The sequence below is a fragment of the Molothrus ater genome, chromosome 21 (genome assembly GCF_012460135.2).
Source record: "Molothrus ater isolate BHLD 08-10-18 breed brown headed cowbird chromosome 21, BPBGC_Mater_1.1, whole genome shotgun sequence".
Classification (NCBI taxonomy): domain Eukaryota; kingdom Metazoa; phylum Chordata; class Aves; order Passeriformes; family Icteridae; genus Molothrus; species Molothrus ater.
The window spans coordinates 10,134,107-10,159,379 of record NC_050498.2 but is presented as its reverse complement, the minus strand read 5'-3'; the positions used below and the strand labels follow the sequence as shown (position 1 = coordinate 10,159,379).

The 25,273-nt window shown below is 51.0% G+C and overlaps 1 protein-coding gene across 1 annotated transcript; it reads right to left on the bottom strand.

Annotated features, from left to right (window-relative positions):
• Positions 1 to 3,789: 3,789 nt before the first annotated feature.
• TADA2A (transcriptional adaptor 2A) lies at positions 3,790 to 24,811 on the bottom strand. Its single transcript, XM_036395280.2, has 16 exons — positions 24,755 to 24,811; positions 23,815 to 24,047; positions 23,081 to 23,187; positions 22,807 to 22,866; positions 22,160 to 22,251; positions 21,364 to 21,521; positions 20,010 to 20,098; positions 18,874 to 18,946; positions 13,839 to 13,902; positions 12,445 to 12,488; positions 11,829 to 11,939; positions 10,476 to 10,547; positions 9,680 to 9,812; positions 8,837 to 8,880; positions 6,558 to 6,631; positions 3,790 to 5,258 (listed from the first exon to the last, which is right to left on the bottom strand). The coding sequence occupies exons 2-16, from the start codon at positions 23,837 to 23,839 to the stop codon at positions 5,073 to 5,075; spliced, it is 1,332 nt and encodes a 443-aa protein (XP_036251173.1). The 5' UTR covers positions 23,840 to 24,047; positions 24,755 to 24,811; the 3' UTR covers positions 3,790 to 5,072.
• Between the last annotated feature and the right edge of the window lie 462 nt (positions 24,812 to 25,273).

The following is a 25,273-nucleotide window of genomic DNA, read 5'->3' as shown; positions in this document are numbered from 1 at the left end:
GGGAGGAGGAGGAGGTGGAGGAGGAGGGCAGCCTCTGCCTTAACCCCGCGGCTGCTGGAGCGAAGCGTGGCCACCCCAGCCCGCTTTTGTTCGCTTTCTGGTTTTGTTGTCGCACGCTCCGACTGAAATAGCCCAAATCCCTCATAGGAAGCTTCCCCCAGCCCGAGCCCTCGGCTGGTATCTCGCTCGGGCAGGTTTCATGACTCAGCAGCCCAGATGGAGCCGTCCCTCACAGCCCTCAGCTCCAAATCTGTTTATTGCTCCAGAGGCTGTTTTTCCAAGAACCTCGCTGCTTTATAGCAGCCAGAGCTCTCCCTTAAAACCCTGCCTCTCCAGCGAGGGCTCGCGTCACACTCCGCGCGGAGGTGGGCGAGGAACAAAAATAGACAAATTAAGAAAACCTCAAAAGGCCAAAAAAAAATGAGAATGTGAGGGTTTTGGCTCTCCAAGCTCGAGGTTTGCTTTGCCTCCGTGTTGCATCAGTTCTGCTGCCTTCCTTGGAGCTGCAGCGTCTCAGGGGCAGAGATGAATCCCCGGGTGATCGCAGCTCTGTGAGGCGATGAGAGGCTGCTGAGCCCTCGGGGCGTCCCCCCGGAGCTGGGGGCTCGGAGCTCTGGCGGGGCACTCTGGGGGGTGTTTATTGGCCACGGGCAGCGTAGGGAGAGCCGAGGATGGGCTTTGAGTGGCAGCCTGTGGGATTCCCTGCGCAAGCATCTAAACCCCTCATTCCCCCTCACCACCACCGAATGAGGAAAAGGCTCTTGCACAGCTCCAGTTGCTCATCCTGGGCAGTTTTTAGCTACTCACACAACTGCAAAGGTGTTTCTAATGCTGGTGCTTTTAACCTGCACCCTGCCAGGAGCTTTATGTGTGTTTGGTGTGGGACAGAGGATGCAAAGAGGGAAACCTGGGAGGTCTTTGACCCAGGGACACAGCAGGGAACAAAGCTAAAAGGGAATGTGAGTTCCTTCCCACACTCAGCCCTGGCCAGGGGTTCACTCATAGGAGCTGGGGAGCTCGGTGGGTTGCTGGGGCTGCTGTCCTGCCAAGAGCTCTTGTGTCCAGGATGGATGTTTGAGGGGCAGGTGGGACTGTGAGGGTTTGCTCCTGAGCACAGGGGAGGTGTCAGGCACTGGGTGCTTCCTGGCACAGCTGCTGACTCTCTGTCCCGGCATGGGGGGACAGCAGGGCCTCTGTGGGACCCCCAGCCCTGGGAAGGCAGCCTGAGCTCCCCAGGGCTTGTGGGGAGCAGCAGCTCTCCTCTAAGGCAGACATGGTGTTGTGGACAGGTTTTCCCCCTTCCCGTACGAACTGTGCATCTCTTGGAAAAGTTCTGAAGACTGTGTAGGGACAAGATCCTCCAAGTGGTGACCGATGACACCCCATGGTGCCTTTGGGGGTGATGGCTTTGGAGGGGTCAGGATATTCTGTGACTCTGTGGACCCAGCTTGCCCAGCCCAGCCTGGCAGATGCGGCTGGCTGTGCTGGGGTGAGCACTGCCCGGTGGGTCCGGCGCATTCCCGAAGGGTGCGCCTGACCACGGGCCATTAGCTGGTCATTAGGGCAATTATCTTAATCACGGGTGTTGCCCTGCTCCGTGCAGGGTGTGCTCAGGGTCACGAAGGCCTGCTGAGAGGGGAGCAGACTACCATCCGTCCATCCCTCCATCCATCCATCCATCCATCCATCCATCCATCCATCCATCCATCCATCCATCCATCATCCATGCCTCCATCCATCCATCCATCCATCCATCCATCATCCATCCATCATCCATGCCTCCATCCATCCATGCCTCCATCCATGCCTCCATCCATGCCTCCATCCATCCATCCATCCATCCATCCATCCATCCATCCATCCATCCATCCATCCATCCATCCATCCATCCCTCCATCCATCCATCCCTCCATCCATCCATCCATCCATCCCTCATCCATCCATCCATCCATCCATCCATCCATCCATCCATCCATCCATCCATCCATCCATCCGTCCATCCATCCCTCCCAGCCTCCCCAGGGCACTCTGTGCTCCCTCCCCATTGCAGCCTGCACAGCACTGCCTGTCCCCTGGGCAGCTGAGCTGGGGCTGGCCCATCCCAGGGACCCCAGACATCCTCTGGGAGCTGGGCCTGGAGGTGCTGTGGCAGTGCCTGCCCCTCCAGCACTGCATGAGGAGCTCTGAGCTCCCATCCCTTCCCATTTCACTGCCACTGGAGAGTGCTGGCGCCTGGTTCATGAAACATTGACTTTCCAGACAGGCTTTGCAAAAGAAATGAGATGTTGGTGATTGTACGGAGAGCTCAGGAGATTCCAGGGGGCATTCCCTGGAGCAAAGGGTGCTCACAATCCTTGCTGGTGGCCATGGAGAGCCTGTGGTGGGGCAGGCATTGCCCCACAGCTCTCACTGTGCTTGCCCCCATCTCTGTGCTCCCCATGCTCTTCCTACTCCTTGTTGGGTTCCACAGGGTCCCTGACCCAGCTCTGCCAGGTGTGACAGCACACAGCTGGGATGTGGGACAGCACACAGCTGGGATGTGTGGCCAGGCTGTGGTTCCCCTGTGGAAGTGTGTTCAGCTCCTTGGGCAGCAGCCAGGTGGGAGGAGGCCCAGTGGGCTGGGGGCTGCAGGAATTGGTGTGCCTGGTGCTGGGCTCAGTCCCAGCACTGTCCATTGGCTCCAGTCACAGGGAGGGCTGTGGGAATGTGCTTTCTCCACAGTCACCAATAAATCCATGCTGGCTTTTCCTGGAAGGTCACCCAGCCAGTTTGCTGGAAGGCCAGAGATCACCATGGGGCATCACCACGTGGATTTTTCCCTTTTCCCTTCTCACCAGGATGGCAGCCTGGGCTTTCTCTAACCACAGCTCAAAAGCTGCTGCTCCAGCGTGGTGTTCTCTCCCAAGGAGGTTTAGGTTTAGGTTTCACAGGCCCCTCCTGACGGGAATTTGAGCAGGCACTAAAACTAGGGCTCCGTGTGTGCCGCTGTTATCGGCGTTATCTGCTCCGTGGGGAGCAGGAGCCGCTGCTGGGGCGGGAGGAGCCCCCGGGATCTGCTCCAGGCAGCCCCCACCCCCCGGGCTGAGTCACAGCGGGCCCAGCGTTTGCTGCTGGGGTGACGGCAGCTGTGAGTCCCAAAAAAAGCCCCCAGCACTGATGCTTTAATGACAGGCGGATAACACAGCCCCGGGAAGACTCATTCCGTGCATAGCTCAGTGCTGTGACTAAGCTGGAGCAGCCTCCCTGTGTCACCCCGGCCCTGGTGTCACCAATCCTGCAGGTCCCACCAGCCCAAAGTGCCCATCTCCAGCCTGGTTCCATATTTAATGTTCCATGGCCACCTGAGTCTGTAATTAAGGATCTGCATCCCCCAGCTGGGAGTCTGGAGTGCAGCAAGGGCTGGTGTTCCCCAGCTCCCCAAAAACAACCCTAGGATGGTTCCAGCGCCCTCAGCTCCTTTACTGCCTTTGGGTGCAAGTCACCCAAAAGAAAGGCAGTCTGGCTGTTAATTGTTAAAAGACAAGTGGGAAAAACATTCCCAAGGTTTTACAGCTTGCTGTGCCCTTTCCCTCGGCATCCCCAGTCTCAATTTCTGGATTTAATCTCCAACACGTCGTTTATTGCTGCTGCTTTTCTTTAAACAGTAATATTTGCTAGGCAATGCAGTGCCTGCATCCCCACGGCCGCTGCTGGGGTTTATCTCCTCTCTCCTGGCGAGGAGCTGATGGATATAGATCCAGGCAGCTGTGTGACCTTTACAGTCTCACTCCGAGTCTGGGGATGTGGATGTAAGATTGTTTCAAGTCATTTTGATTTTATTACAAACCAAAATACTTCACATTCAATGGCACCTCCTGTCCACAGGATAATTACTCTTGGGGAACAAACAACCCAAATCTCAACACCTTAGCCAGGTACTGGTGCGGCTGTAGCTCAGTTAGGCTGTTCCATGAGATCCCAAACTTGGGAGCATCCAACACCCCACCTGCTCTGGCTCCTGGCTTTCCTGTGGGACATCATTCCAGCACTGCACCTTAGCAGGAAGCAGTCTGACAAACAATTCACTGTTCAACAAACACACAAGCTGCACCTGCAGAGAACCATCTTCATCATCCAACTGACTGCCAAATCCCAACGTTTGGTGCTGGAGCTCCTGGATCAGCTGATGGCATGGGGACTGTGTTTGAGCACTGACTTGTGGCACCTCCTCAGGCATGTCACTGGTAATGCTGAGGGAATAAAACCCCACCAACAGGAGCTTCTTCACTCCTTTTTTGTGGGAGAACATAAGGGTCCCGAGAACCTTTTTATTCCTGTTCCCAAAAGCTGCAGTGGCTGTAGCTTCCAGCCTTCCCAAGGAGCAGAAGACTGAAATGGAGGGATTATATTTAACCTGACACCCCCAAATCACGGGGGGAGAGGATCCAAGCTCCTTGGTTTGTGCAGAGCCCTCCTGCTGGGATATGTGCTAATACCACATAAAAGTAACAACTGTTGAGGAGCTTCCCTGCCATGTCCTTTCCCATCCTTTTTCACAATTAAGTTAAAAAGCCCGGACCACTGCAAGCTCTATTTTTACACCCTCGGGCACGTGCTGTCGCCTCTGAGAGCTGCTGCTGATTTAGGAAGGAACACAAGGAGGGAGGGACTGCATTTCTATACCCTGTACTGCAAAAAGTGTGGCTGTGTCCTTATTCTTTGTCAGCAGCAGCACAGAGGCACCGTGATGCTCTCTGCAGCCACGGGAGGTGTGAGGAATGAATGCCCATTCACGTTTAACATCAGCCTCTGTGGCACACGATCCTTCCCAGCGCTGCGAGGCAGAGGAATCCTGACAACAGCAGAGTCAAAAGGAACCCAGACAAATGTCAGCATTCATGCAATTTAACAAAGCTCCCTACTTGTTTTTACAAAAAGAAAAAAAAAAAGGGGAAAAAAAAAAAAGCTCCAAAAGGTTTTAAACAAAAGGAAATGTCCTTCATTCAACACTGGTGAAATCTTTCAGCGCTGTCAAAGCGACTTCAAAGCTTTCTCCACATCTGCCTACTCCAGCCAAGCACTGCTGCCTGTCCTCAGGCCTTTGTGATGTACCCTTCTCTGATCAGGAAGTCATAGATTTTCCTGGTCTTGTTCACATCAATCTTGATGAGGGCTCGAGCCTGCGCCAGTCTCAGGCCTCCCTGTTTGTTGCACTCGTTCACTAAAGCAGCTTTATATTCCAAATAGGCTCCAGGGACCAGCCTCACCATCTGACAGAGCTGCAAGACAAAAGGTGAAGTTAATAAACACCAACACTTGTCATGTTCTCCCATTCCCAGAGCCCTGCTGGGGGAGGAGCACGGGGAATATTTTCCTGAGAACACTTCCAGTGTTTCCCTGCACAGGGCAGGCACACGGGAATGCTGTTTGGATCCACAGGTAGGGAGGGGAGGAGCCTGCTGGCTGCTGCATTCACAAACATTCCTGATGGAAAAATAAAGGAGGAGGATGAAAGCAAGCCCCGGGCAGGCAGGAGCACAGCTCTGAGTGTGTCCTGTGTGGGCGTTGCTCCTTCCCAAGCCCGGGAAGCACACATGCCACACTTGGAAGCAGCAACTGGGCTGGCTGGCCGGGAGCCAGGGAGGGCATCTGGCTGCTAATCCCCTGCAGACTCAGGCTCTAATACCTTCCACAAAAGCAGCTCCCCCTCCACAAGTCTGGCATGGAAGCTGTGCAGGGAAGGCATTCTGTGGCTGGAAGTTTGGTAAGGAATGGCTGTGCACAGCCCCTGAGCTGTTTGGCTGCACAGCTCCTGCTCAGCTCCCAAATTCCAGCTGCCTTCCAGGAGCGTGGCATTGCTCCTGCTGGAGAAACTGTCTGTCTCCTCCCTTTAATAAGGAAATGCTTCATGCTCATTCCTCACGGATAGGAAATTGCAGAATTCCTCAGCCCTCAGACTTTCTGTCTCAGCTGACCAGGAAATCAGATTCCACACACACACTGATGTCCTGCCACCATTATTCCCGTGCTGAATGGAGCAGAAATGCCAGTTCCACCAAAGCCAGGAGCTGATTCCCAATGCTGCCAGCTCCAGCCAAGGGAAACATGCACAGAGGGGAGGCTGAGGTACAGCTGTGCTTCATGGGCACTGCAACCTGCCTGGGGCAGCCTAAGGACACCTCAGGACTTCTGTGAAGAAATAATAATAATCTCTTATTTCAATATTGTTGACTGAGTTAGAGGACAGGCCTGCACTGGGCTGAAAAACAAGCAGTGTTCATTAAGAAAAATTAACCCCTCTGCTCAGCCCAGCCTCATAGAGCAGGCAGGGAGATGGATGCAGCAACAGCACCAAATAACACCCTGGTGCTCTGCTCCTTTCTTTGCTGAATCAGCCAGTTTGTGCTGCATGTGTAGCACAGGAGATTGACTGGAAAACCTGAATGATTTCTGTGAGAAAGGAAGAGCAGTCAGGGCCTGTGACTGAGGTGACATTCACAGCTCCCCAGGCGTGGTGTGGGCAGCCCTGTGCTGTGGAGACACAGATGATGGAGATGATCCTTCCATCCTCTCCTCACCTCCTTCTCCTTCTCGTTGAGCTTCTCGGTGCCCGGCAGGCCGGTGAGGTTCAGCGGTGGGGCACTCCTTCTGCCTGGGGATGGGGAGGAAAAGCTCCATCAGCAAAGCTCTGCCAGAACCAGAGCAGCCTGGGCTGGCTGCTCCTGGGCCCTGCCAGGGAGGCAGCCCAACCCAGCTGGAGCCAGGTGCGTACAGACAGGGTTAGTCAGGGCTCAGCAGAAAGCTCTGCTGATGCCACAGAAGGTTTGCTTTTGCAATCTGAAGCTCTGTGAATGTTGCATGAGACCTGTGAGCTGTTGGTTTTTGGGAGGAACTGCAAGACAAAAGCTTTGTGTCAGACTGGCATCAGGCATGGCTCAGCTGGGCTGAGCCTCCTGACTGCCCCAGCTGCAGGGAGGGTGTGCCAGGTGTGCTGAAGCCAGCACCTTGTAAGGATGATGAGACTTTTTATTGCTGTGATTAAGCCAATTTCTCTCTGGCATTACTGACAGCTTCACGAGGCAGAGCTCTCTTCAAATGCCTTTAAATACCATGCAGGTATTGCAAGGCAAATGCAGTTTGGGGATTGATTTTTTGTCTGTTAGGATGAACAGTTCTGAAGGAATATTTATCACAAGCTCATCTGGTGTTTATCACTTTCACTGTTGTTTCTATATTATTATATAAACAACAGTTATAAGTTATTGTTTACTTTGCTGTTACCTGGCATAGCCTAAACTTTCACAAGGGCTCTCTGCTTGCAGACAGCTTTTTTTTTTTCTAATAGGTTTTTTTTTTTTTGCAACTTGCAGAGCTGAGGACAAAGTTTGGGTTGTTTATTCACATTGAAAAAAGTCTCTCACCCTGTGCTGTGGGCTGCATATTTAGCACTGTTAGTGATAGGTGTCTACCCCAGGATATCTCCCCAAATTTGGCGAAGTGATGAGACCTTGGGAAATGTGCAAAAGAAATTTGTTTTTCCCAAGGATCCTGCCCTGGCCAGGTCCTGCCCCTGGCACTGGGAAGTCTCTGTGTCTCCTGGGCATCTGCAGGAACAGAAGGGATCTGGCTGGGTGTGAGGAGCTGAGCAGAGGGAGCTGGGGGACTGGGGAGAAGCTGGAGTGTGAGTCTGTGGGAGGTGTAAAGGAAGTTATTTCTCAGCACTGCTCCCCCTTCCCATGGCATGGGGCCACTGTGCTAGGAGGGACATGACAGAATTCAGTTTTACTCTTTTATAAACCCAGAAAACACCACACACACACACAAACTACATTAAATAAAACATATCAAGGCTGCAAAGTCAAGAGCTTAGAATCTAGAAGTGAAGCCTTAATTTGCCCTCTTGTATATTCAGAGTGATGCAGCCTTTAATTAGAGCCACGTGGCAGCTCTTCCCCAGCATCCCTGGGCAGGATGTTTGCTTAATTAGCAACTCTATGGTATTCTGTTTGGGTTCTGTTCCACATGTGATGCTGCTTGTAAACACTGTGAGCTATCACAGCTCCTCAGGCAACACAATCCCCTCCGTGGGACTCTGCATCCTTGACTAACAAGGAAGTTCATCCCTCATTCCAGACCTTCAGCTGGAAGACACTGTCCTCCCTTCACGGACTCTGAGATACACAAAACTGTTTTTTAATCCAAAATACCAGATCTTAGCAATCACCAAACAGGTTCAGGACAGTCTGTAGTGCCCTGACTCACTGCTTGGCACCCTGACCCAAATTTACCAGGAAGAAGTGAGGAAGAACATATAAACCCAGTGTCCACCTCTGAGAGTTTGACTCAAGCGGTTTAACAGCATCCACATAAAAACTGCGTGTAGGGACAGAGCCAAAGCCATTTTGCCTGGCAACATTTAACAACCTTGTAGTAAAACTTTATCCCAGTCTCAGTCACCCCATGACCTCAACAAATGGGATGGGAATTTATTTAAGTCTTGTTCATGAGGACCTTGACTGACCCCTGAATCTGTCCTTACTGGCACTGAAAGAAGATGGGCTGCTCTTGGTGGAAAAAACCCTGATTTGTGCTTGCAGACTGTGAAAAATCTTTTGTTTCCTGCCTTGCTAATGTAGCTTTAGGATGGGTTTTGACCTCTAGTCAGAAAAATCTAGAAATTCAGCAAAAAATCCTGCAGGATATGTGAGTGGAATGACTTGCAGATTGATGTGATGTTGACTTAAGCAGTGCTTAACCATGAGGCTTGAGGACTGACACTTTGGCACTCAAGAAAAGAGTCAGAAAAGGCTGTCAGAGAAATATTACTGGGTTTTGGCAGACATCAGCTAACACTTACCTGTAGTTGAAGGAACTGGTACCGTGGGAGTCAGGCCAGAATCACTGCAAAGAAAGGAAATTTTCAAATTGCCTTCATGTTTTTTTAAGCATAACTGCATGTGTTGGCCCTGAAAGTTGGCTTCTTCCACAACTTGCAGTAATTATACAATTCAACTTGCATAACCCAGGCCCTGACTAGGAGTCAACAGGATTTATAAATATTTAGTGTTCCCACATTGAAAAATATGCCTGAAACCTGTTAAAAAACCCAACAAAGAAACGTGGAGGGGCACACAATTAAAAATGCAGTGGAGACTGAGTGGGGAAATTCCAAACCATCTCCTGCACACAGGATGCACTTCCTTTATGTTTGTTCCTTAAATCCAAGTGCTCGTGCAGGGTGATGACACATTAATGATGCTGCTACATCTAAAATCATCTGAAATATTTCAGGCATCAGCTGTACCCTCATTAATATCCATAAAGAGCTCATTTCTCTCTGTGACTTTATGAACAGCAGCTCAGTTCCTGAAATATAAATTTGAGAAAACGGAGGGGTTTGAGTCCCTCCTTTGCCTGCACTCAACAAGCACTATTGCTGTCACCCACCTTTCTGCCCTTCTCAATTCTGCAGGCTGCTCCCACTTTGATAAACTGGGAATGGATTTGTTACTATCAGGCAGGAGAATGAGCTTGATACAAACTGAAGCACAGAATCCCAGGAAGGTTTGGGTTGGAAGGGACCTCGAAGCTCATCGCTCCCAGGGGCAGGGCCGCCTCCCGGGGAGCAGGCTGCCCCCAAGGCCCTGGCAGCTGGATGGGGCAGTGCCAGGCTGGGGCAGGCTGCCTGGGCAGTGCTTACATGTCTGCCTGGCGGCTGAGCCACTGCTGGCAGGCGCTGCTGTCCTGGATGTACTGCAGCACCTCCGAGAGCATCGTGCGCTTCAGCCGCTCCTCGTCCCGGCTCTTCTTCAGGTGCTCGTAGGTCCGGGCGCCTGTGGCACACACACACAGCCTGCCCTCACCACCTGCCTCCCCAAAACACTCCTGACTGGCTTTCCCCTGCTTCAGGAGATTTTGGGAAGGTCAGGAGCCTGCCACTCCCAAAACACAAGCCTTGTCCCTGCTTCAGGAGATTTTGGGAAGGTCTCTGCCCTGGCCCAGCCTCTGCTGTTCTCCCTTGTGGTGACCACTTGGCACCAGAAGGGATCAGATCCCACCCAGCACCCTTCCCCTGTTACTTTCAGGCCAAAACCAAACAAAAAAGGCTTCCATGATCTAATTCCAGGATAAACCAGGCTATTTTGTTACATGGAGGTCTTAGGCCTCTCTCCAGATATCACAGGTGTTGAAAGGCAGTGAAAGTGTCCCAAGATAAAGCCCTGAGACCACTGTGCCATGACATAAATATGCTTTAATGAAGCTTTTGCAAAGCGCTGCCCAGAGCAGAGCTGTGTTAGACACTGATCTCCAGGCTGATGGCTCAGATCAGCTCTAAACCAGCCCAGCTGGACTGTGCATCATTGCTGAAGCCTTGCTCAGCTCCAGAGCCTCTCTGAACTAAGTGCCTTTTCATTCGACACATCCTGGATGTTGTAAAATCATCCTTCCCTTCCTTGATGGATGGCAATGGGCTGAATAATGCATCAGGTACTTACTGCAGAAATTGGTGATTCCTGCTGCTCTGTATTCCTGGAGTCTCTTTATTTCCCTGCGCAGCTCAAATTCCACTGTTGGACCCCACGAGGTGGCAGGAGGGAAAAACCAAAAAAGCAAAAGTGGGTCAGTGGGGTGGACTGGGAATGTGGCTCTTTGTTATCTGCCTGCCCAGCTCAGCTCTGAACACACACACCACAGCCAGGGTTACCCTCCCTCCACAGGATCTCAATATCTCTCTGTCCCTGTGCTCCTTGGTCACAGATTTCAGCTGGTTTCTAGAATTTCTGTGCTCTGAAAAGCTTTGATAGTCCCTGTGCCATACCCTAGACAAGGCAAATAACAATAATGTGGGATTTCTAGAAGGCATTTCAATAGCTTTGAGGATCTGCTCCAGCCAGGCTCCTTATACATCAAATATTCTCTTGGAACTATGATTTTCCTAGCTGGACCTTCCAAAATTTTCCTTGCAGACAGTTTTTTTCCTGCAGTCAGGAAGATGAAATTATGAAATGTTTCTTTTGCTCAGAGATATTTCCTGTCTGTTGCTTTCATCAGCTGCCTTCCAGCACTGCTCAGTTTTACAGGGAGCGAGTTTCCTTGTGAATTTATTTCCTGCTGCTGCTCAGGAGACCTGTGTAGTGCCTGTACCTGCCAGGTTCACCTGAGGATCTGCAGCCACTACAACAACAAAACCAGGTTCCAGGAGCAGCAGGACTCCCATGCAGGACTCATGACTTTGCAGGATCATGCTTTTGGTATTTCACGCTGGGTGTCCTGAAAACACGGGCACAACTTGGTAAATGCTTTGTTCTTTCTAATGAGCAACAACTGTCCCAGTTTAAGTCACAGAACGAAGCAGGATGTGGTGACTGGGACTGGAATCTGCCTAAATGCAGGCTGTGGGGTGATTCAGGGATGGAACAATGCCTCTCCCCTAAGGTAAGGACATAATGACCACTGCACTATGTAATTATGTGACATTAAGTACTTTAACCTGTGTCTTTCAAAGAATTCACTTTGCTGCCAGCTCCCAATCTCTCCACACAGACATAACATAGGGATTTTATTCTTCCCCTGGTACAGAGTCCCAGTAAATAAACAGTGCTCTTTAGATAAAAAAAATATTACCTCTACCACATGACCAGAATGTTCAGTCAGCTGCAAACTCAAACAAAGAGCTCGGACACAGTTTAGTGGAAAAAACCCCACTGGCTGCTCATTCAACATCTCCAACCACAGATGCATTTGTTTTCCTGGGGTGGTTAGCAGGGGGAGGAGGAGGAGGAGGAGCCCCTCGTGCCCCAGGGCAGGGCTGTGTGTGGGGAGCAGGGCTGCAGCCCCTCGTGACTCACGCGCGTGGCTCTCGATGAACTTGTCGTGCTCCAGGGGCCCCAGGATGCGGGCAAACCTCCTCATGGTCTCATAGAGCTCCTGCACCTCCTTGGGGTAACGCCTTTCCAGAACTGCAGGGACAAAGGGACAAAGTGCCACCGCCCCTGCTGCCAGGGGAAAACACCTCTGGGGGGGCTGCTGGGAGCCCCCAGCCTGGGATCGACTAAAATTCCACATTTTGGCCGTTTTGGTGTCACAGCTACAAACTGCTGAGTAAAAAGCGACACAAGCTACAGCCCTTAAAGTCCTTAAGGCGTAAAGGGTGGTATTTAAATGTTGCTCAGTCATTTCTCACAAGAGTGAGGTGCACTTAAAAGGCCTGGGTTTCACCTTCCCCCTTTTCCACACTCAGCAGAGCCCAAAGTGCTTCTGAAGAGCGATTCTGAGACAAGAACTAAAACACTGGGCTGGGAGTAGTTAGAAGCAGACAGCTGGAAACAGCTGGGGCAGGAAATCTGCTGGAATTTAGAACATCTGAATATGTTCCAGTATGAACAAACCACACTGGTGACCTGGAAGTGGTGAATGTGTGAAGCTTTGCCACTTTGAAGTCAAGCAGTTACACCTGATACTCACTCTGAAATTTTCTGAGGTTGATCAGGCCATGATCTCTTATAATTCTGGAAATGAAAGAAAATTATATTTATAAAGGCCATTACTCCTGCATTGCCTCACAAACACAAAGGCTTCAGAAGAAACTTTGATTTAGACCATCAGAGGACTCTAAAACTAAACATGAATGAAATTTCCATAAGCCCTGGGCCGGCTGGAATGGAAACATGATGCAGTGTGTCTTTAATCAGGGTAAATTTGGGACAGTGGTGTGCATTAGCACTGAGCACAAAGGGAGCTGCAATCACTTTAAAGGTTGGAAATTGCTTCTTTAGGCACACATTGCACATCTACAGCATCTTATAACTTGTCCTTCCAAAATCAGAGGTAATGAATGTCTCATGAACATCATTTCCAGCTTCAGAGAGAGACAAACTTCCCTCTTCTAAGCACAGGGTAGAGCTGGACTGTAAATGCCACCACTGGCACGGGAGAAATGCATTTTTCCAAGGCAGCCTGGGTTTTAGGGAGGTGATGGAGGTAACTCTGGGCTTGAACTGCTCCTGCTGGGATCAGGGAGGGAGCAGAGGGAGCAGGTGCCTGACAAATCCCTTTGTCACTGGGCTGAGCAGGGCCACATGCTCATTGCTCTGTGGTGACTCCACTCTGGAAAATAAAATACCACAGAGCTGGGCTGGCAAGGGCAGCCCAGAACCTGCTCTGTAAAGTCAGTGACATTTCCTCTGCTGTGCACAAAACCTTCCTGGCCCGTGCAGAGTCACCTTTCCGACAGTGACATCAGTGACTTCTGTGGCATTTTCCAGATTTCTGTCCCATCCTGCTGTTGAAACTTCACAAAACCTGACACTGGTGTAACCACAAGAGTTATGGAGAGCCCTGCAGCACTTTCCTTTAGTATGACAAGATTGATCATCATGGAAATTACACCACATAAATACTTTTTATTTATGAATTATAAAGAACCAGGTCAGTCCTTGCTGTCACTCAGCAGAACTGTGGAGTTTTATGAGAAGGACTGGAGCAGCCTCACTTCAAATCACTAATCCTTCCAGTATGGACTAATCCAGCAAGATATAATTTTAAATATTGAACAAAGTACTTCAAAGTTATAATAAAACTTAATTTAATTAATAGATTGAGTCATTCTAGAACACTGTCAAATGAGTTGAATAAATTATTCAAGCCCACATCAGCAATTGAGTTATCTTCAGTGTGGAAAACTAACTTAGGGGCCACTAGGATTTAAAAATAATGATGCAAATATTTCTGGGGGAAAAGTGGGGGTCCAGCAATCAGTCACAGTCTGGCAGGATTTTTTTGAAGCAGGAAATTCATGATGTGTAATCCATCAGCATTGCACAGGGAAGGAAAAGCACAGTGACTGCTTCAAAACTCACTTTTTCCGTCTCTGTCTCTCCTTTAACCTGGAATGATAGATATCTACAACTGCAATCTTCAGAGCTGCAAAACACAAAGATTAAAGAATTCATAAGCAATCACTGCAGGAGGCTGAATTTCAAGCTTTTATGTTCCCATTAGGCTGAAATGGTTTAAGAGCCCTGAGGCAATTTCACAGGGGCATCAGCTCAGTGCAGCCCTTGCTACCTGGGGAAGGTTTCCTTTGCTTCCTCCTGCCAAATTCATCACTGTAAATACACTCGTGTCAACATGAACCTGGGCAGGTCCTGGGAACTCCTCTCCTCCCCCTTCCTGGGCTCTTCTGCTATCTGCAAATATTTGCTCCTTCATACATGCCATAGCCAGGTATTCCTCCTCCTGAGGTGTCGTCTTTGGGCAAAGGTGTTTGCCCAGAACAGGGAACTCCAAAAAGCAGACACAGCTCTGACTGTGAGGACTCAAAGTAGCTTTTGCCACAGTTAAAGACATCTGGAAGATTCCAGCTTGTTAACTTCCAAACTGACCTGTCTGCCAGGAGAACAAAGCGTGGCTCAGGACAATGTGAAGAAGAAGCCCAGGAAAAAGCCATGCTCATTAGGAATCACATCCTTCCCAGAATCAAACCTGGCTGAGCCACTCACACAGCCTGCAGCTCCTTTTTCCTGCAGCCATTAGCTTAATAAACTTTTTTTTTTTGGGTAAATTCTTGAAAGACAAGATAAAGAGACACCTATCACCTTCCCTTCCCTTTCTCTGCTGGATAACACACAAATTCTAGGTCATTAAATGAGTGTAGAGGTGGCTGATTTTTAATTTAATTTTTTTTTTTTAATTTTTGTTAATAATTTCCATGTGCTCTCAGAAGGAAGAGGCTCAAGGCTTGGCAGTGGTTTGGAGGCTGTGGCACAACAACCAGGTTTTGGAAAAAGGGGAACTGGGGTGGCCCAAGGGGGACAGAACCCAGGATCCATTTCTCTCTGTAGTTACACAAAAAGAGCAAAACTGATAGTGGCCGTTTATTGATTGTGCTCTCAGATGAATAATTAATAATGCAATTAAGAAGTGTGGTTCTGTGTCTATCTTAAATATGTATGTAGGTGTAAACACCAGGAAGCCCCAGCCTCTGGGAAATTCATCCCTGCATCCCTCTGGGTAATCAAATTTCATACAAACAGGGACAAAGCCCGGAGGCTGTGGGGATTCACTCAGGAGCTTGATCCCAACAAAAACCCTTCAGTTTGTCCCAAATTGCTCTGACATTAATCTAGGAGGAAAGGATTCTGTATGAGCTAGGAGGGGTGCTGCAATATTCCTCCTTGTTTTTCCAAATTTCTTGCAATTTTCCAGCATCATTGTGTATTTTCACAGTGAGGGATTTAGGTTTCCTAATTTAAGAACAAGCAGAGACAGCAAATTCTCCTTCGTGCTAAAATGTGGGGACGAGAAATTGGGAATGCAGCAAGTTAAACATGAATGAAATCCATTAGGAAGGGCTGGAATTGGAGCCAATTTACAGAAAATATTTTTGTAGTTTTGAAACCCTCTGCAAGCTCAGCCAACTTGTTATTTTCTGGGGTTTGTGTGGGCAGAACTTAATAAGTACATGCAGAAACTGCACTGGAGAACCTCTATAAATATCACAAGTAATTATGCACCTCTAACCATGGAGTTTTGATGCTTTCACCTGGGTGCACAATATTCTAAAGAAATGATGATCAGCTGGGGAGAGGAAGGAACAAATGAAGGGGAAAAAATGGAGTTTCTGCTCCCAGAGAAATGAGTATTTCTGCCACAAGCCCTTCTGGAGGGGCTTTTGTTTTTAACAGGCAGCCTCAGCCAGGACAGGCATTCCCAAGTGTGGAATGCATGAATGAATAACTCTGAGTGCTCCAGTGCCCCTCAGAGCACGGAAATGAGAGAGGAGATGCTGGGGGAATGGCAATGATCTGCCTGTGCCTCTCCCCATGGGCTCTGTTTGTGCTGCTGCTGCTGCGAGATAATCCAAGCTGCCCCCGTGCTCAGTGTCCACTCTGGGCTCTGATAAGGCTCTGATAAGGCTCTGAAGGCTCCACTGATAGGCAGCGATTCAAGGCTCCTTCCTCCATTCAAAAAAACCCCAAATATTTTGGTTTCTGCAGAGTGTGACCAAAACAGTTTCTTTGCTTTTCATTCCGTCCAGCCTCACTTGGTGTGCAGGAAAGTTTGTGGAACACTCCTGAGTGAGAGCTTTGCTCCATGGAGAGAACCTGCCTCGGCAGGGCCAGTAATGGGAAGAATGCAAGCTAATCCCAGTGCCAGCCTGTGGGACCAGTGTGTGCTGGGCTGGGGACGAGCTGAGGGGCTGCAGCCCAAACTGAGACACCCTGGAGCACAGCAGCACCATGGCAAGCAGTTAAATGTGCCTCTGGAGCAGGGCAGAGCCTGCACAGCACAGCAAACACTGCTCTGTCAGCGAGGACATGGAGCTTGCAGCTTAACTTCACATCCCCCTGCCAGTTGCAGCCCATTTCCACTCACTTCTAAATCTGTGGTTTCAGCAATTACTTTGCAGTGTTAGAAGTGAAAAATCATTTACATGAGAAGGGGGGGGGGAAAGCTGGGAAAAAGATAAATTACCAAGGTTCTAATTCAGCCTGATGAAAACTTGTAGTTCATGAAATATTCAAGCACTGTGGGCTGAATCAGGCTTGTAACTGGTTGGTGCTTTTGATCTGTCCATTATGTTTTTTGTGTAACTGCAATATGTATTTGCATGCCCTTACTGTACTGCCAGCACTGAACAAAAGAGAACAATTCCAGAATTGGACTGAAATGGGAGAGATTTCATACAAATTTGTGCCATCTCACTAATACCAAGAAGTGACAGAATGATGTCTGTGACCTCTGTGAGGTGGGGAGAGCTGGTACAGGTCCAGGTTCTGTGATCCTCACAAAAGCTGCCTGGGAGCCTTCCCACCTTGTAATAAATAGCATTTTCTTGTGGGAATACCAAGAACTTGTTTAGAGTGACAGAGGGAAATCTGACAGATAAAATACGTGAGATAAAGCTTTAAATATAAATATCATATGAAAGATATACATCAGAAAATACATCAAGCAGCTCAGATCCAGAACTTCTTAAAAAATAATTTTTACAAAGTATTACAGAAAGCAGCATGGGAGAAAGGGAAGAAGGGGGAATTCCACTGCAGTGGAGGCACAAATATTCCTGTGGGATGTGCAGCACTGAGCTCTGGTGCACCAAGAGCAGGAAAGAGAGACCACAGGAATTGTACTGGGGTGTCCCAGGGCCCAGCCTGAGTGACTTGCAGAAAATGCAATATAAAAGTCATTTTCAAAAGTTAATCCTGAACCCAGTGAGGTTTAACAGGAAAACAAACTGAGGATTTTCCTCCCCACCTGAGCCTTAATCTTGGCTGTGAGGCCCCATTTGGGTTTCTCTGGGCTATGAAATGTGTTCAACCCTTGTTCAACACATTTTTGTCCCATTTTTGTCCCATTTTCGCTTTCACCCAGGCTGTCCCACAGCCCCCTCTGCCCATCCCAAAGCACAAAGCTCCTAAACCACCCCTGCTCTCAGGACCCTGTGCTGAGCATTTCCTGCCCCGTGGGCTCCTACAGCTGGGCTGCAAAATCCTCCCAGGCAAAGTGGGCAGCTCCAAAACTGCAGCACAGGGAGCACGTGGCTCCTGCCTTTTTCTGTATTAAACAGCAGGAGTGAAAGATCTCCCTCCAAATTCCTCAGAAAAGCATTCCTGCTCTCCCCAAGGAAAGGAAAGGAGCTGGCTGGACCCTGGGGCTCATTTCTGCCAGGTTTTCGCTCTCACATGGGCACATCTGGGGCAGCTGTGGGGAGGCAATGCCAGAGTTCCTGGGCTGAGAGACCCAAAGTGCAGCTGGCCACGCTCCACAAGCTCTGCCAGGCACTCTGCACGCTGCAAATCCCTGCCATCCCTTCCCCAACACTGCAGACAACTGAGGGATGGAGCAGAGAACACCCAATGAAATTACCGAGTAAAAATATTGGACAGACGGGGGGGAAGTATTTTTTCACACAACACATAATTCAATTGTGAACTCCTAATTGGATTGTGGAAGTCCCTGCTGCAGGATGTGCAGGAGCACAGGCAGATCCAGCTCCAGCAGGGTTAGCAGAGCTCCTGCAGGATGGGGGCTGCCAGGAAGGGAGTGCTGCAGAGCCCCCTGGCCTGAACGTGCATCTGTCATCAATGGGCAGAAGTAGGAGATTATTTTGCTTTTTCAGTTCACCAGGACCCAGCACAGGATGAAACAGCAGAGAGCTGGCAGGAGGAGTCCCTGCCATGGCCTCAAGCCAGTTTCCCCTCAAGAGAAGCTGAAAGGGGAGAGGCTGACACAGGACTCAGGAGCTGCCCTGAGCCAGGGCAGTTTGCATTCCTAAAGCTCCTGTGTGCACTGCTCAACTTCAAACTGGCTGTTTTAACTTTGCCAAGCCTGTCTGTACGTAACAGGGATTTGTCTGTCTCCAAGGGATGCAAAGGCTTTAGCTCAGAACTGCCTGACACAGATGGCAGAATTCTGAGGCATAAACACAGGACTCCTAAACCCTGGGTGTACTTACAAACGTGGGGAAAAGCAGGATCTTCTCCTCTCTGTGGATTAAAATGTCACTTCAGTAATTCCTGTTATTGCATGTGATTAAGGCAGCATGCTCACAGAAACTCAGGGCAGGAACTGGGTTCATAAAATCATCCTCACAATAAGAAGGAAGTTGTCCCACACAGCTGATGCTACTCTAACTCAGGGCATGCTGAACATATGAGAAATCACACAGCTTTGAGTCCAACACTTTTAATGTGTTTCACATACACTGCACACCTCCCTGCTGCCTGCATTAACACCCACCCTGATGGATTTAATGCATTAAAAACCCAAACATGAAACCCCATACATTAAAAGTGTATGCTCCCTCTTAAAGTGTGTGCAGAAAGAAATAAAAGGCTGCACAGGCATCTGAAACAGTTTTCAGCCTGGGTACAAAAATATGGCACTTACCATGCAAAATGTCTGAATCATCTTCCACAAAATCAATATCTCTCAAATCCCACTCAGCATAGTTGTCAAACTCCTGTGCAGAGGTGATTAATGCAGGGTCACTAACGAGCACTGGAACATTGCCCCAGGTTTCAGAGCATGCAGGAGTGGGGACAGAGATGTTCACCCAGACACAGGAGCACTGGGACAGAGATGTTCACCCAGACAGAGGAGCACTGGGACAGAGATGTTCACCCAGACACAGGAGCACTGGGGACAGAGATGTTCACCCAGACAGAGGGCACAGGAACACTGGGGACAGAGATGGGGCACAAGGCTCCATCCAAACAAACAGCCCAGGGCAGCTTTGCCTGGGGGAAATGTGTGAAAAGCACCCCCAGGGCTGCAGCTGGAGCAGGATGTTGTGACAGGACACTGGGAATTAGCCAGCTCATGGGGTGGAAATCAGGATGTCCTGAGCTGGAAGGGACTCTAACATCACCAAATCCAACTCCTGGCCTGGCTCAGGAGCCCCCCCATGTGCCTGAGAGCCCTGGGTGGGATTTTGGGGTGCTGATTCTGCTCAGAGACCCAAACCCAAGGCCCTGTGGGGCTGAACTCGTTCCTCCATGGACAGGAGCAGGAACGGGCCCTCTTCCATGCCCAAAGCTGATCTCCCAGGTGCTGTCTGGAGCAGGGTGTGTGCTCCCCTCGGGCAGGTGGCAGTGCTGGAGCTGCTCCTTCGGCCCAGCAGCCAATTCCCAGTGCCCAGCAGGGCCACCCTGGCTGGACAGCTGGACAGACGGACAGCTGGACATCTGGTGGCAGCAGCAGGTCCTGCAGCCTCTGCTCCCGCCCTGCCTCTGCAGGCCAGCAGCGCCACCTCGGGCACCAAAGCCCTCATTAACCCAGGGCTTTAATCATTTAATCACCAATATCTCACCTTGGGAGGGAGGATATCTCCCTGCTCCTCAAAGCAAACCACAGGACTGAGAGCACCCCTCGCCCTGTGCCCTCCTCTGGTGCTTTTACATGAACAGCAAGGACAGGCAGGGCCAACAGGGCTGTGGGAGCTGAGCCTGCACCCAGCAGCAAATTTAAAATAAATGGGAGGATAAAACAAATTTCAAATTAGATGGGAGGAGAGCGTTTCTTACCTCAACAAAGTCAGCTCTGGCTGGCATGTAGCCAGCCATGTCCCTGGAGAGCAAGGAGTCAAAGGTGGGCCGTGGGGGATCATCAGCAGCTGCAAAAAACAAAGGTTTTCAGCTGTTGAGTGGGGCTTGAGGTGTTCTTTTAAGGATCTGTAAATAGGTGTTTATTTTGCAGGAAAAGTGGGAATAATTAGCGGAAGAAAAATACCCTGATTGGGCTTTTATTCGGTGTTATAGTCAGAAAAGACAGAGTTCATCCAGAGAAAAATGCAGCAATCTGAGATCTTGGTAGTATTCTCAAGAGTCAAACACAGATTCAGTAATAAACAGGTAATAAAATGTAAACTTTGCATTTTGGAGCTCAGCATCCCCCTGTAAACCTCTGCAGTTCCCTGGGGCTCAGCGTGCAGGTTCCTTTAGTTAATAGCACCAGGAGTGTTAAATCTGCCTCCTTCTGGGGGCCATTGGCAGGGCTGCAATGGAAGGCAGAGAACTCCCAGTTTTCAGAGCCCTTCCCAGCTGAGGAGCTCGGTGTTTTACAGACAGTGACAGTCTGGGGCTCACAGGGCACTCAGGCAGGAGCTGAGCTTTGTGTGTCCCACGGCACAGATAAAGCAGGCCCAGGCACAGGGAGTTTGTCTTGGCCCAGGGCACATAAAAATATCAATAACAGCCAGGGACAGAACCAAAATTGCTCAGTTCCTACTGTTTAGCTCTAACCACTTCACTGGGAAATGTGAAGCTCCAGACAGGCAGCAAGTGCCTGGCCCAGGGAGGCTGGGGAGCTCTGGAATGAGCAGCTGCCAGACTGGGGGAATGCTAAAGATGTGAAATGCAAGGAAAACTGAGAATTTGTGAACTTGCTGCAGACTTTTTTAACAGGCAGCTTTCAAGGGAGAGGTGTGAAATCAGCATAGCTGAAAGGAGTGATTTTCTGACAAATTAAATCAGCAGTCAGGCCTGGGACAGGGTGTGTGCACAGAAATGTGCACGGGAGCAGAGGGAACGCCCGGAGGCAGAAATCCCTGCTCAGCTCCCTTAGCTGGGCAGGGTGGGAAGCACACTGGGATCTGTCTGAGGGAGCTTTGGGGTGGGATAAAACATCCAAAACCTCTGCTGGGGTGATTTCTGTGCTGTGGAGGATTTCTGGCTGTGGAGGAACTTCTGCTTGTGAGACCCTGCTGTTTGTGTCAGCCCCTGTTTCCTGCCTTGCACACGGAGCTGGCAGCCCTGTCTGTCTGGTACACCCAGGAATCCATGCAGTGTGAAGAGAGCCCAGCTGCTGCCATCCCCCAGAGCAGCTCTCAGGCCAGGTTATCCCCTGGGAATGAAGGCACACAGGGTCCCTGGTACTCACAGTGGAAGGGAATGGCTGTCTCGTGGTGCTGAGCCTCCTCTGCCTGCTTCAGCTTCAGCAGCGTGGAGGCAAACAGGGGGTTGTTGATGAAGTGCTTCATGTAGTGCTTCTCACACTCCTCCTTGGATTTGGTGCACATCTGGTTGGCCACGTCCTGCCTGGAGTGGGGAGAGGGGGAGGCTTTGTGTGAACAACACAGAAATGATGGTTTTTTTAAAAATTTCTCCAGTGGGAAAAGGTAATTTTGGACAAGAGATTGGTTGTGTGCAGAGAACTGGCCTGTGATGGTGCCTGAACTCACACTCCCAGCACCAACACTCACATCTTGGTGCCAGGGAACATTTTTGGGTGCCCATGAACAATGAAATTCACTGATTTCATATGGGAAACCCTCTGGCTGATGGGAATGTGCCACACCTTTAAGAGGCTTGAAATTACTGATGTTATTTGAGAGCTTTTCACACCTTTTACTGACTCCAGGTAATGGCAAACTCTGTGACCAGTTATCAATCCTACTTCTGACAGCAACGTGCACCTCAGAACTCTCAGCTCTGCTTCTGTGAATTCTGGGGTTCTGAATTTTAACATAACTGTTTTTAATAAAGGAGGAGACAGATAGCTCATGAAAACAGGATCTGACACCACAGCTTTCCTTTAGCTGCTGAATTAGTGTCTCACCCACAATAAGCCACTGAACAGTCAATGTGCACTGATGAATTCCACAGTGAGATCCAGGGGAAAGAAAGGAAAAACTGCCCATCAGTGACTGAGATTGTCTGAAGCACAGAACTCTCACCAGTTCCCAAATCCACAGTCCATCACAGCTTCCAGGAGAGACATCTCCTCCTGAGCTGTCCAGTTGGGGTCCAGCACAGGGAAGTCAGATGTCTGGGGAAGAAAAAAGAACAAATCCTGTGATCCTGTGTTCCAGCCCACCTCAGAAAGGGCAAAGAAGTTCTGAACCACAGGGTGACACAGATAGAGATAACTCTGGCAGCTTTAAACTTCCACAAAACCTGACTGAATAATTATTGGATTACTCAGGGCATCAAGCACAGCAAATCCTGGAACATGCTGTGTCTCCCAGCTGTAATTGCACCATGTTGTACCAGGAAACACAGAAAAATTACTGGAGGCTTTAAGAATTATTAATTTGGAGGAAGAAGAAACAGCCTAGAGAAACAGAAGCCAATGTGCCTGGTTAAGGACTGTCAGTCCAGTGAGGTGCATTGTGCTACCCAGGCACAACAAAAAGATGCAGCTGGAAATGACTCCATTACTCCATTCTGTTCCAGGTGGATATTTTTCTTTTTTTAATAGTTTAAAACCTCTGAATCAAAGAATTGCATCTTCTTTCAGTGCAATGTGAGTAAGAAGGGCCCCTCACTCCTGGGGAGCTGTGAGAGCCCAGACTGAGCAGTGCTATCCAAAAGGAATATTTACCATTATCTCATAAGTGTGATCACTCTGGTGCTTCTTGTACTCGAATCCTCGGGTGAAACACTGCAGAACAAAAGACCAGAGCTGTGTTACTTCTGCCCTGAAAAGATTTTCACTGGTCCCTTTTTTAACTCCCATTCTCTGCGCCCACGTCTCAGTGCTCCACCCTGCAGCCCCCTTTGTCACTCCCCTGTCCCTGCAGAGAGCAGGGATGGCACTGGCGGCCCTGGTGGCCCTGTGTGGGCAGTGAGAGCTGTGCCCTGCTGCTGGCACTCACCTGCAGGCACAGCAGGAAGGGAGGGGGCCCACACTCAGCACACTTCACGTAGGGCTCCGTCAGGTACGAGGAGCAGCCCCGGCACGGGGGCTTGTCAAAAGGGTCACCTGGGACAAGCAGAGGGAACCTCCTGTCACACAGGCACTGTCACACGAGCAAGAACAGCCCCTCAAAGCCCCCCGTGCCCAGCCCCTGCAGCTGGTGGTTCACCCCAGCTCAGGATGATTCTGCGGATTTTGAATGAACTCACCTGTTCAACAAAATTAATAGCACTGTCAGGTTGTAATGGCTTCACACTCAGAGCAGGGTTAGATTGGAGAATTGGGAAGAAATCCTTCCCTGGGAGGGTGGGGAGGCTGTGGCACAGCTGGGGCTGCCCCTGGATCCCTGGCAGTGCCCAAGGCCAGGCTGGATGGGGCTTGGAGCAGCCTGGGACAGTGGCAGGTGTGGAACAGGATGGGCTTTAAGGTTTCTTCCGACCCAAATCAGTCTGGGATTCCATGATTCTGACTTTTTCCAAGGAAATGGATTTGAACTAGCTCAATTATAAGTAGAGGAAAATCAGACAAAACTCACACTGAATCATTTGTGCGAGCACTAAAGCACATCCCCAAAGTGCCACACTCACACAATTTTTGAGCACATTCAGGGATGGTGACTCCAAAATCCCACTGCTCCAAGAAATCCCTGTACCATCAGGTTTTTCCTGAGCAGATTTAGGTGATGGCACTTACTGCTGAAAGAGGCCAGGCGCTCCATCCCTGCCCTGGTGCTGGCTGTGCTCCTTGGGTGAACCTGGCTGGCCCAAGCACCCACAGCGTGAGTCCCAAACGGTGGATCCCAAAGGGAATTCTGCCTTTCCCACAGCCCTCGTGGTGTGATCCTCCCAGGATGTCCTGAGCAGCAGGCAGAAGGGCTTCAGCAGCCTTCAGACCCCATTCCACACGGATCAGAGCCCCCTCTCTGGCTGTGGGGAGAAATCCAGCACGGAGATGTGGGGTGATGGGGATGCAACCCCAAAGTGAGGGTTCAGTGCAACGGATGTGTGAGAGTTATGCAAGGAAGTGCTCTGCACCTCCAAGAAGCACTTCCCATATCCACTGCCCCTATCCCAGTTCTCAATCCCCCATATCCCAATCCCCATTCCCCATATCCCACTCTCCCATATCCCAGTCCCCGCTCCGCCACATCCCAACTCCCATTCCCCATATCTCAGTTTCCGCTCCCCATATCCCAATTCCCACTCCCCCATATCCCCATCCCCATATCCCCATACCTCTGTTCCCATATCCCCATATTCCCAATCCCATATCCCCATATCCCCATATCCCCATACCCCCGTTCCCATATCCCCATACCCCCGTTCCCATATCCCCATATTCCCAATCCCATATTCCCAATCCCATATTCCCACACTCCCAATCCCCTCCTGCCCCTCTCCCCATCACCGCCAGGCGGCGCCCCCTCCGCGGCCCCGCCCCCTCCGCGGCCCCGCCCCCTCCGCGGCCCGCGAGGCTCCGTGAGAAGCGCGCGCGTTCCCGCCGCCGCGCTCCCCGCGCCCCCCGCCGCCCGAACCGCGCTCTCCGCGCTGCCCCCCGGCCCGGCCCTGCCCGGTCCCGGTGCGGCCCGCCGGGGGCGGGGGAGGGAGCCGGGGCCGCCGGGGCCGCCTCTCACCTCGCTCGGGGCGGCGGGTCGGGCCCGCGCGCGTGCCCGGCCCTGCGCACGCGCCGGTGCGGGGCGCGCGCCCCCTGGCGGAACCCGGCGCGCGCCGCAGGCCCCGCCCCGCCCCGCCCCTTCCCCCACGGGGCCTGAGTGCGCCGGGCCCGGCCGGGACAGCGGGAGCGGAACAGCGGGAGCGGGGCTGGGCAGGGACCGGGACAGGGCAGGGACCGGGACAGCGGGAGCGGGGCTGGGCCGGGACCGGGACAGCGGGAGCGGAACAGCGGGAGCGGAACAGCGGGAGCGGGGCTGGGCAGGGACCGGGACAGCGGGAGCGGGGCTGGGCAGGGACCGGGACAGGGCAGGGACCGGGACAGGGGGAGCGGGGCTGGGCAGGGACCGGGACAGCGTGAGCGGGGCTGGGCAGGGACCGGGACAGCGGGAGCGGGGCTGGGGACGGACCGGGGTCACCGGCAGAGGCCGTGCCAGCCCCGTGTCCCACGGGGAACTGCCCCGCGCCCCTCTGACCACCCG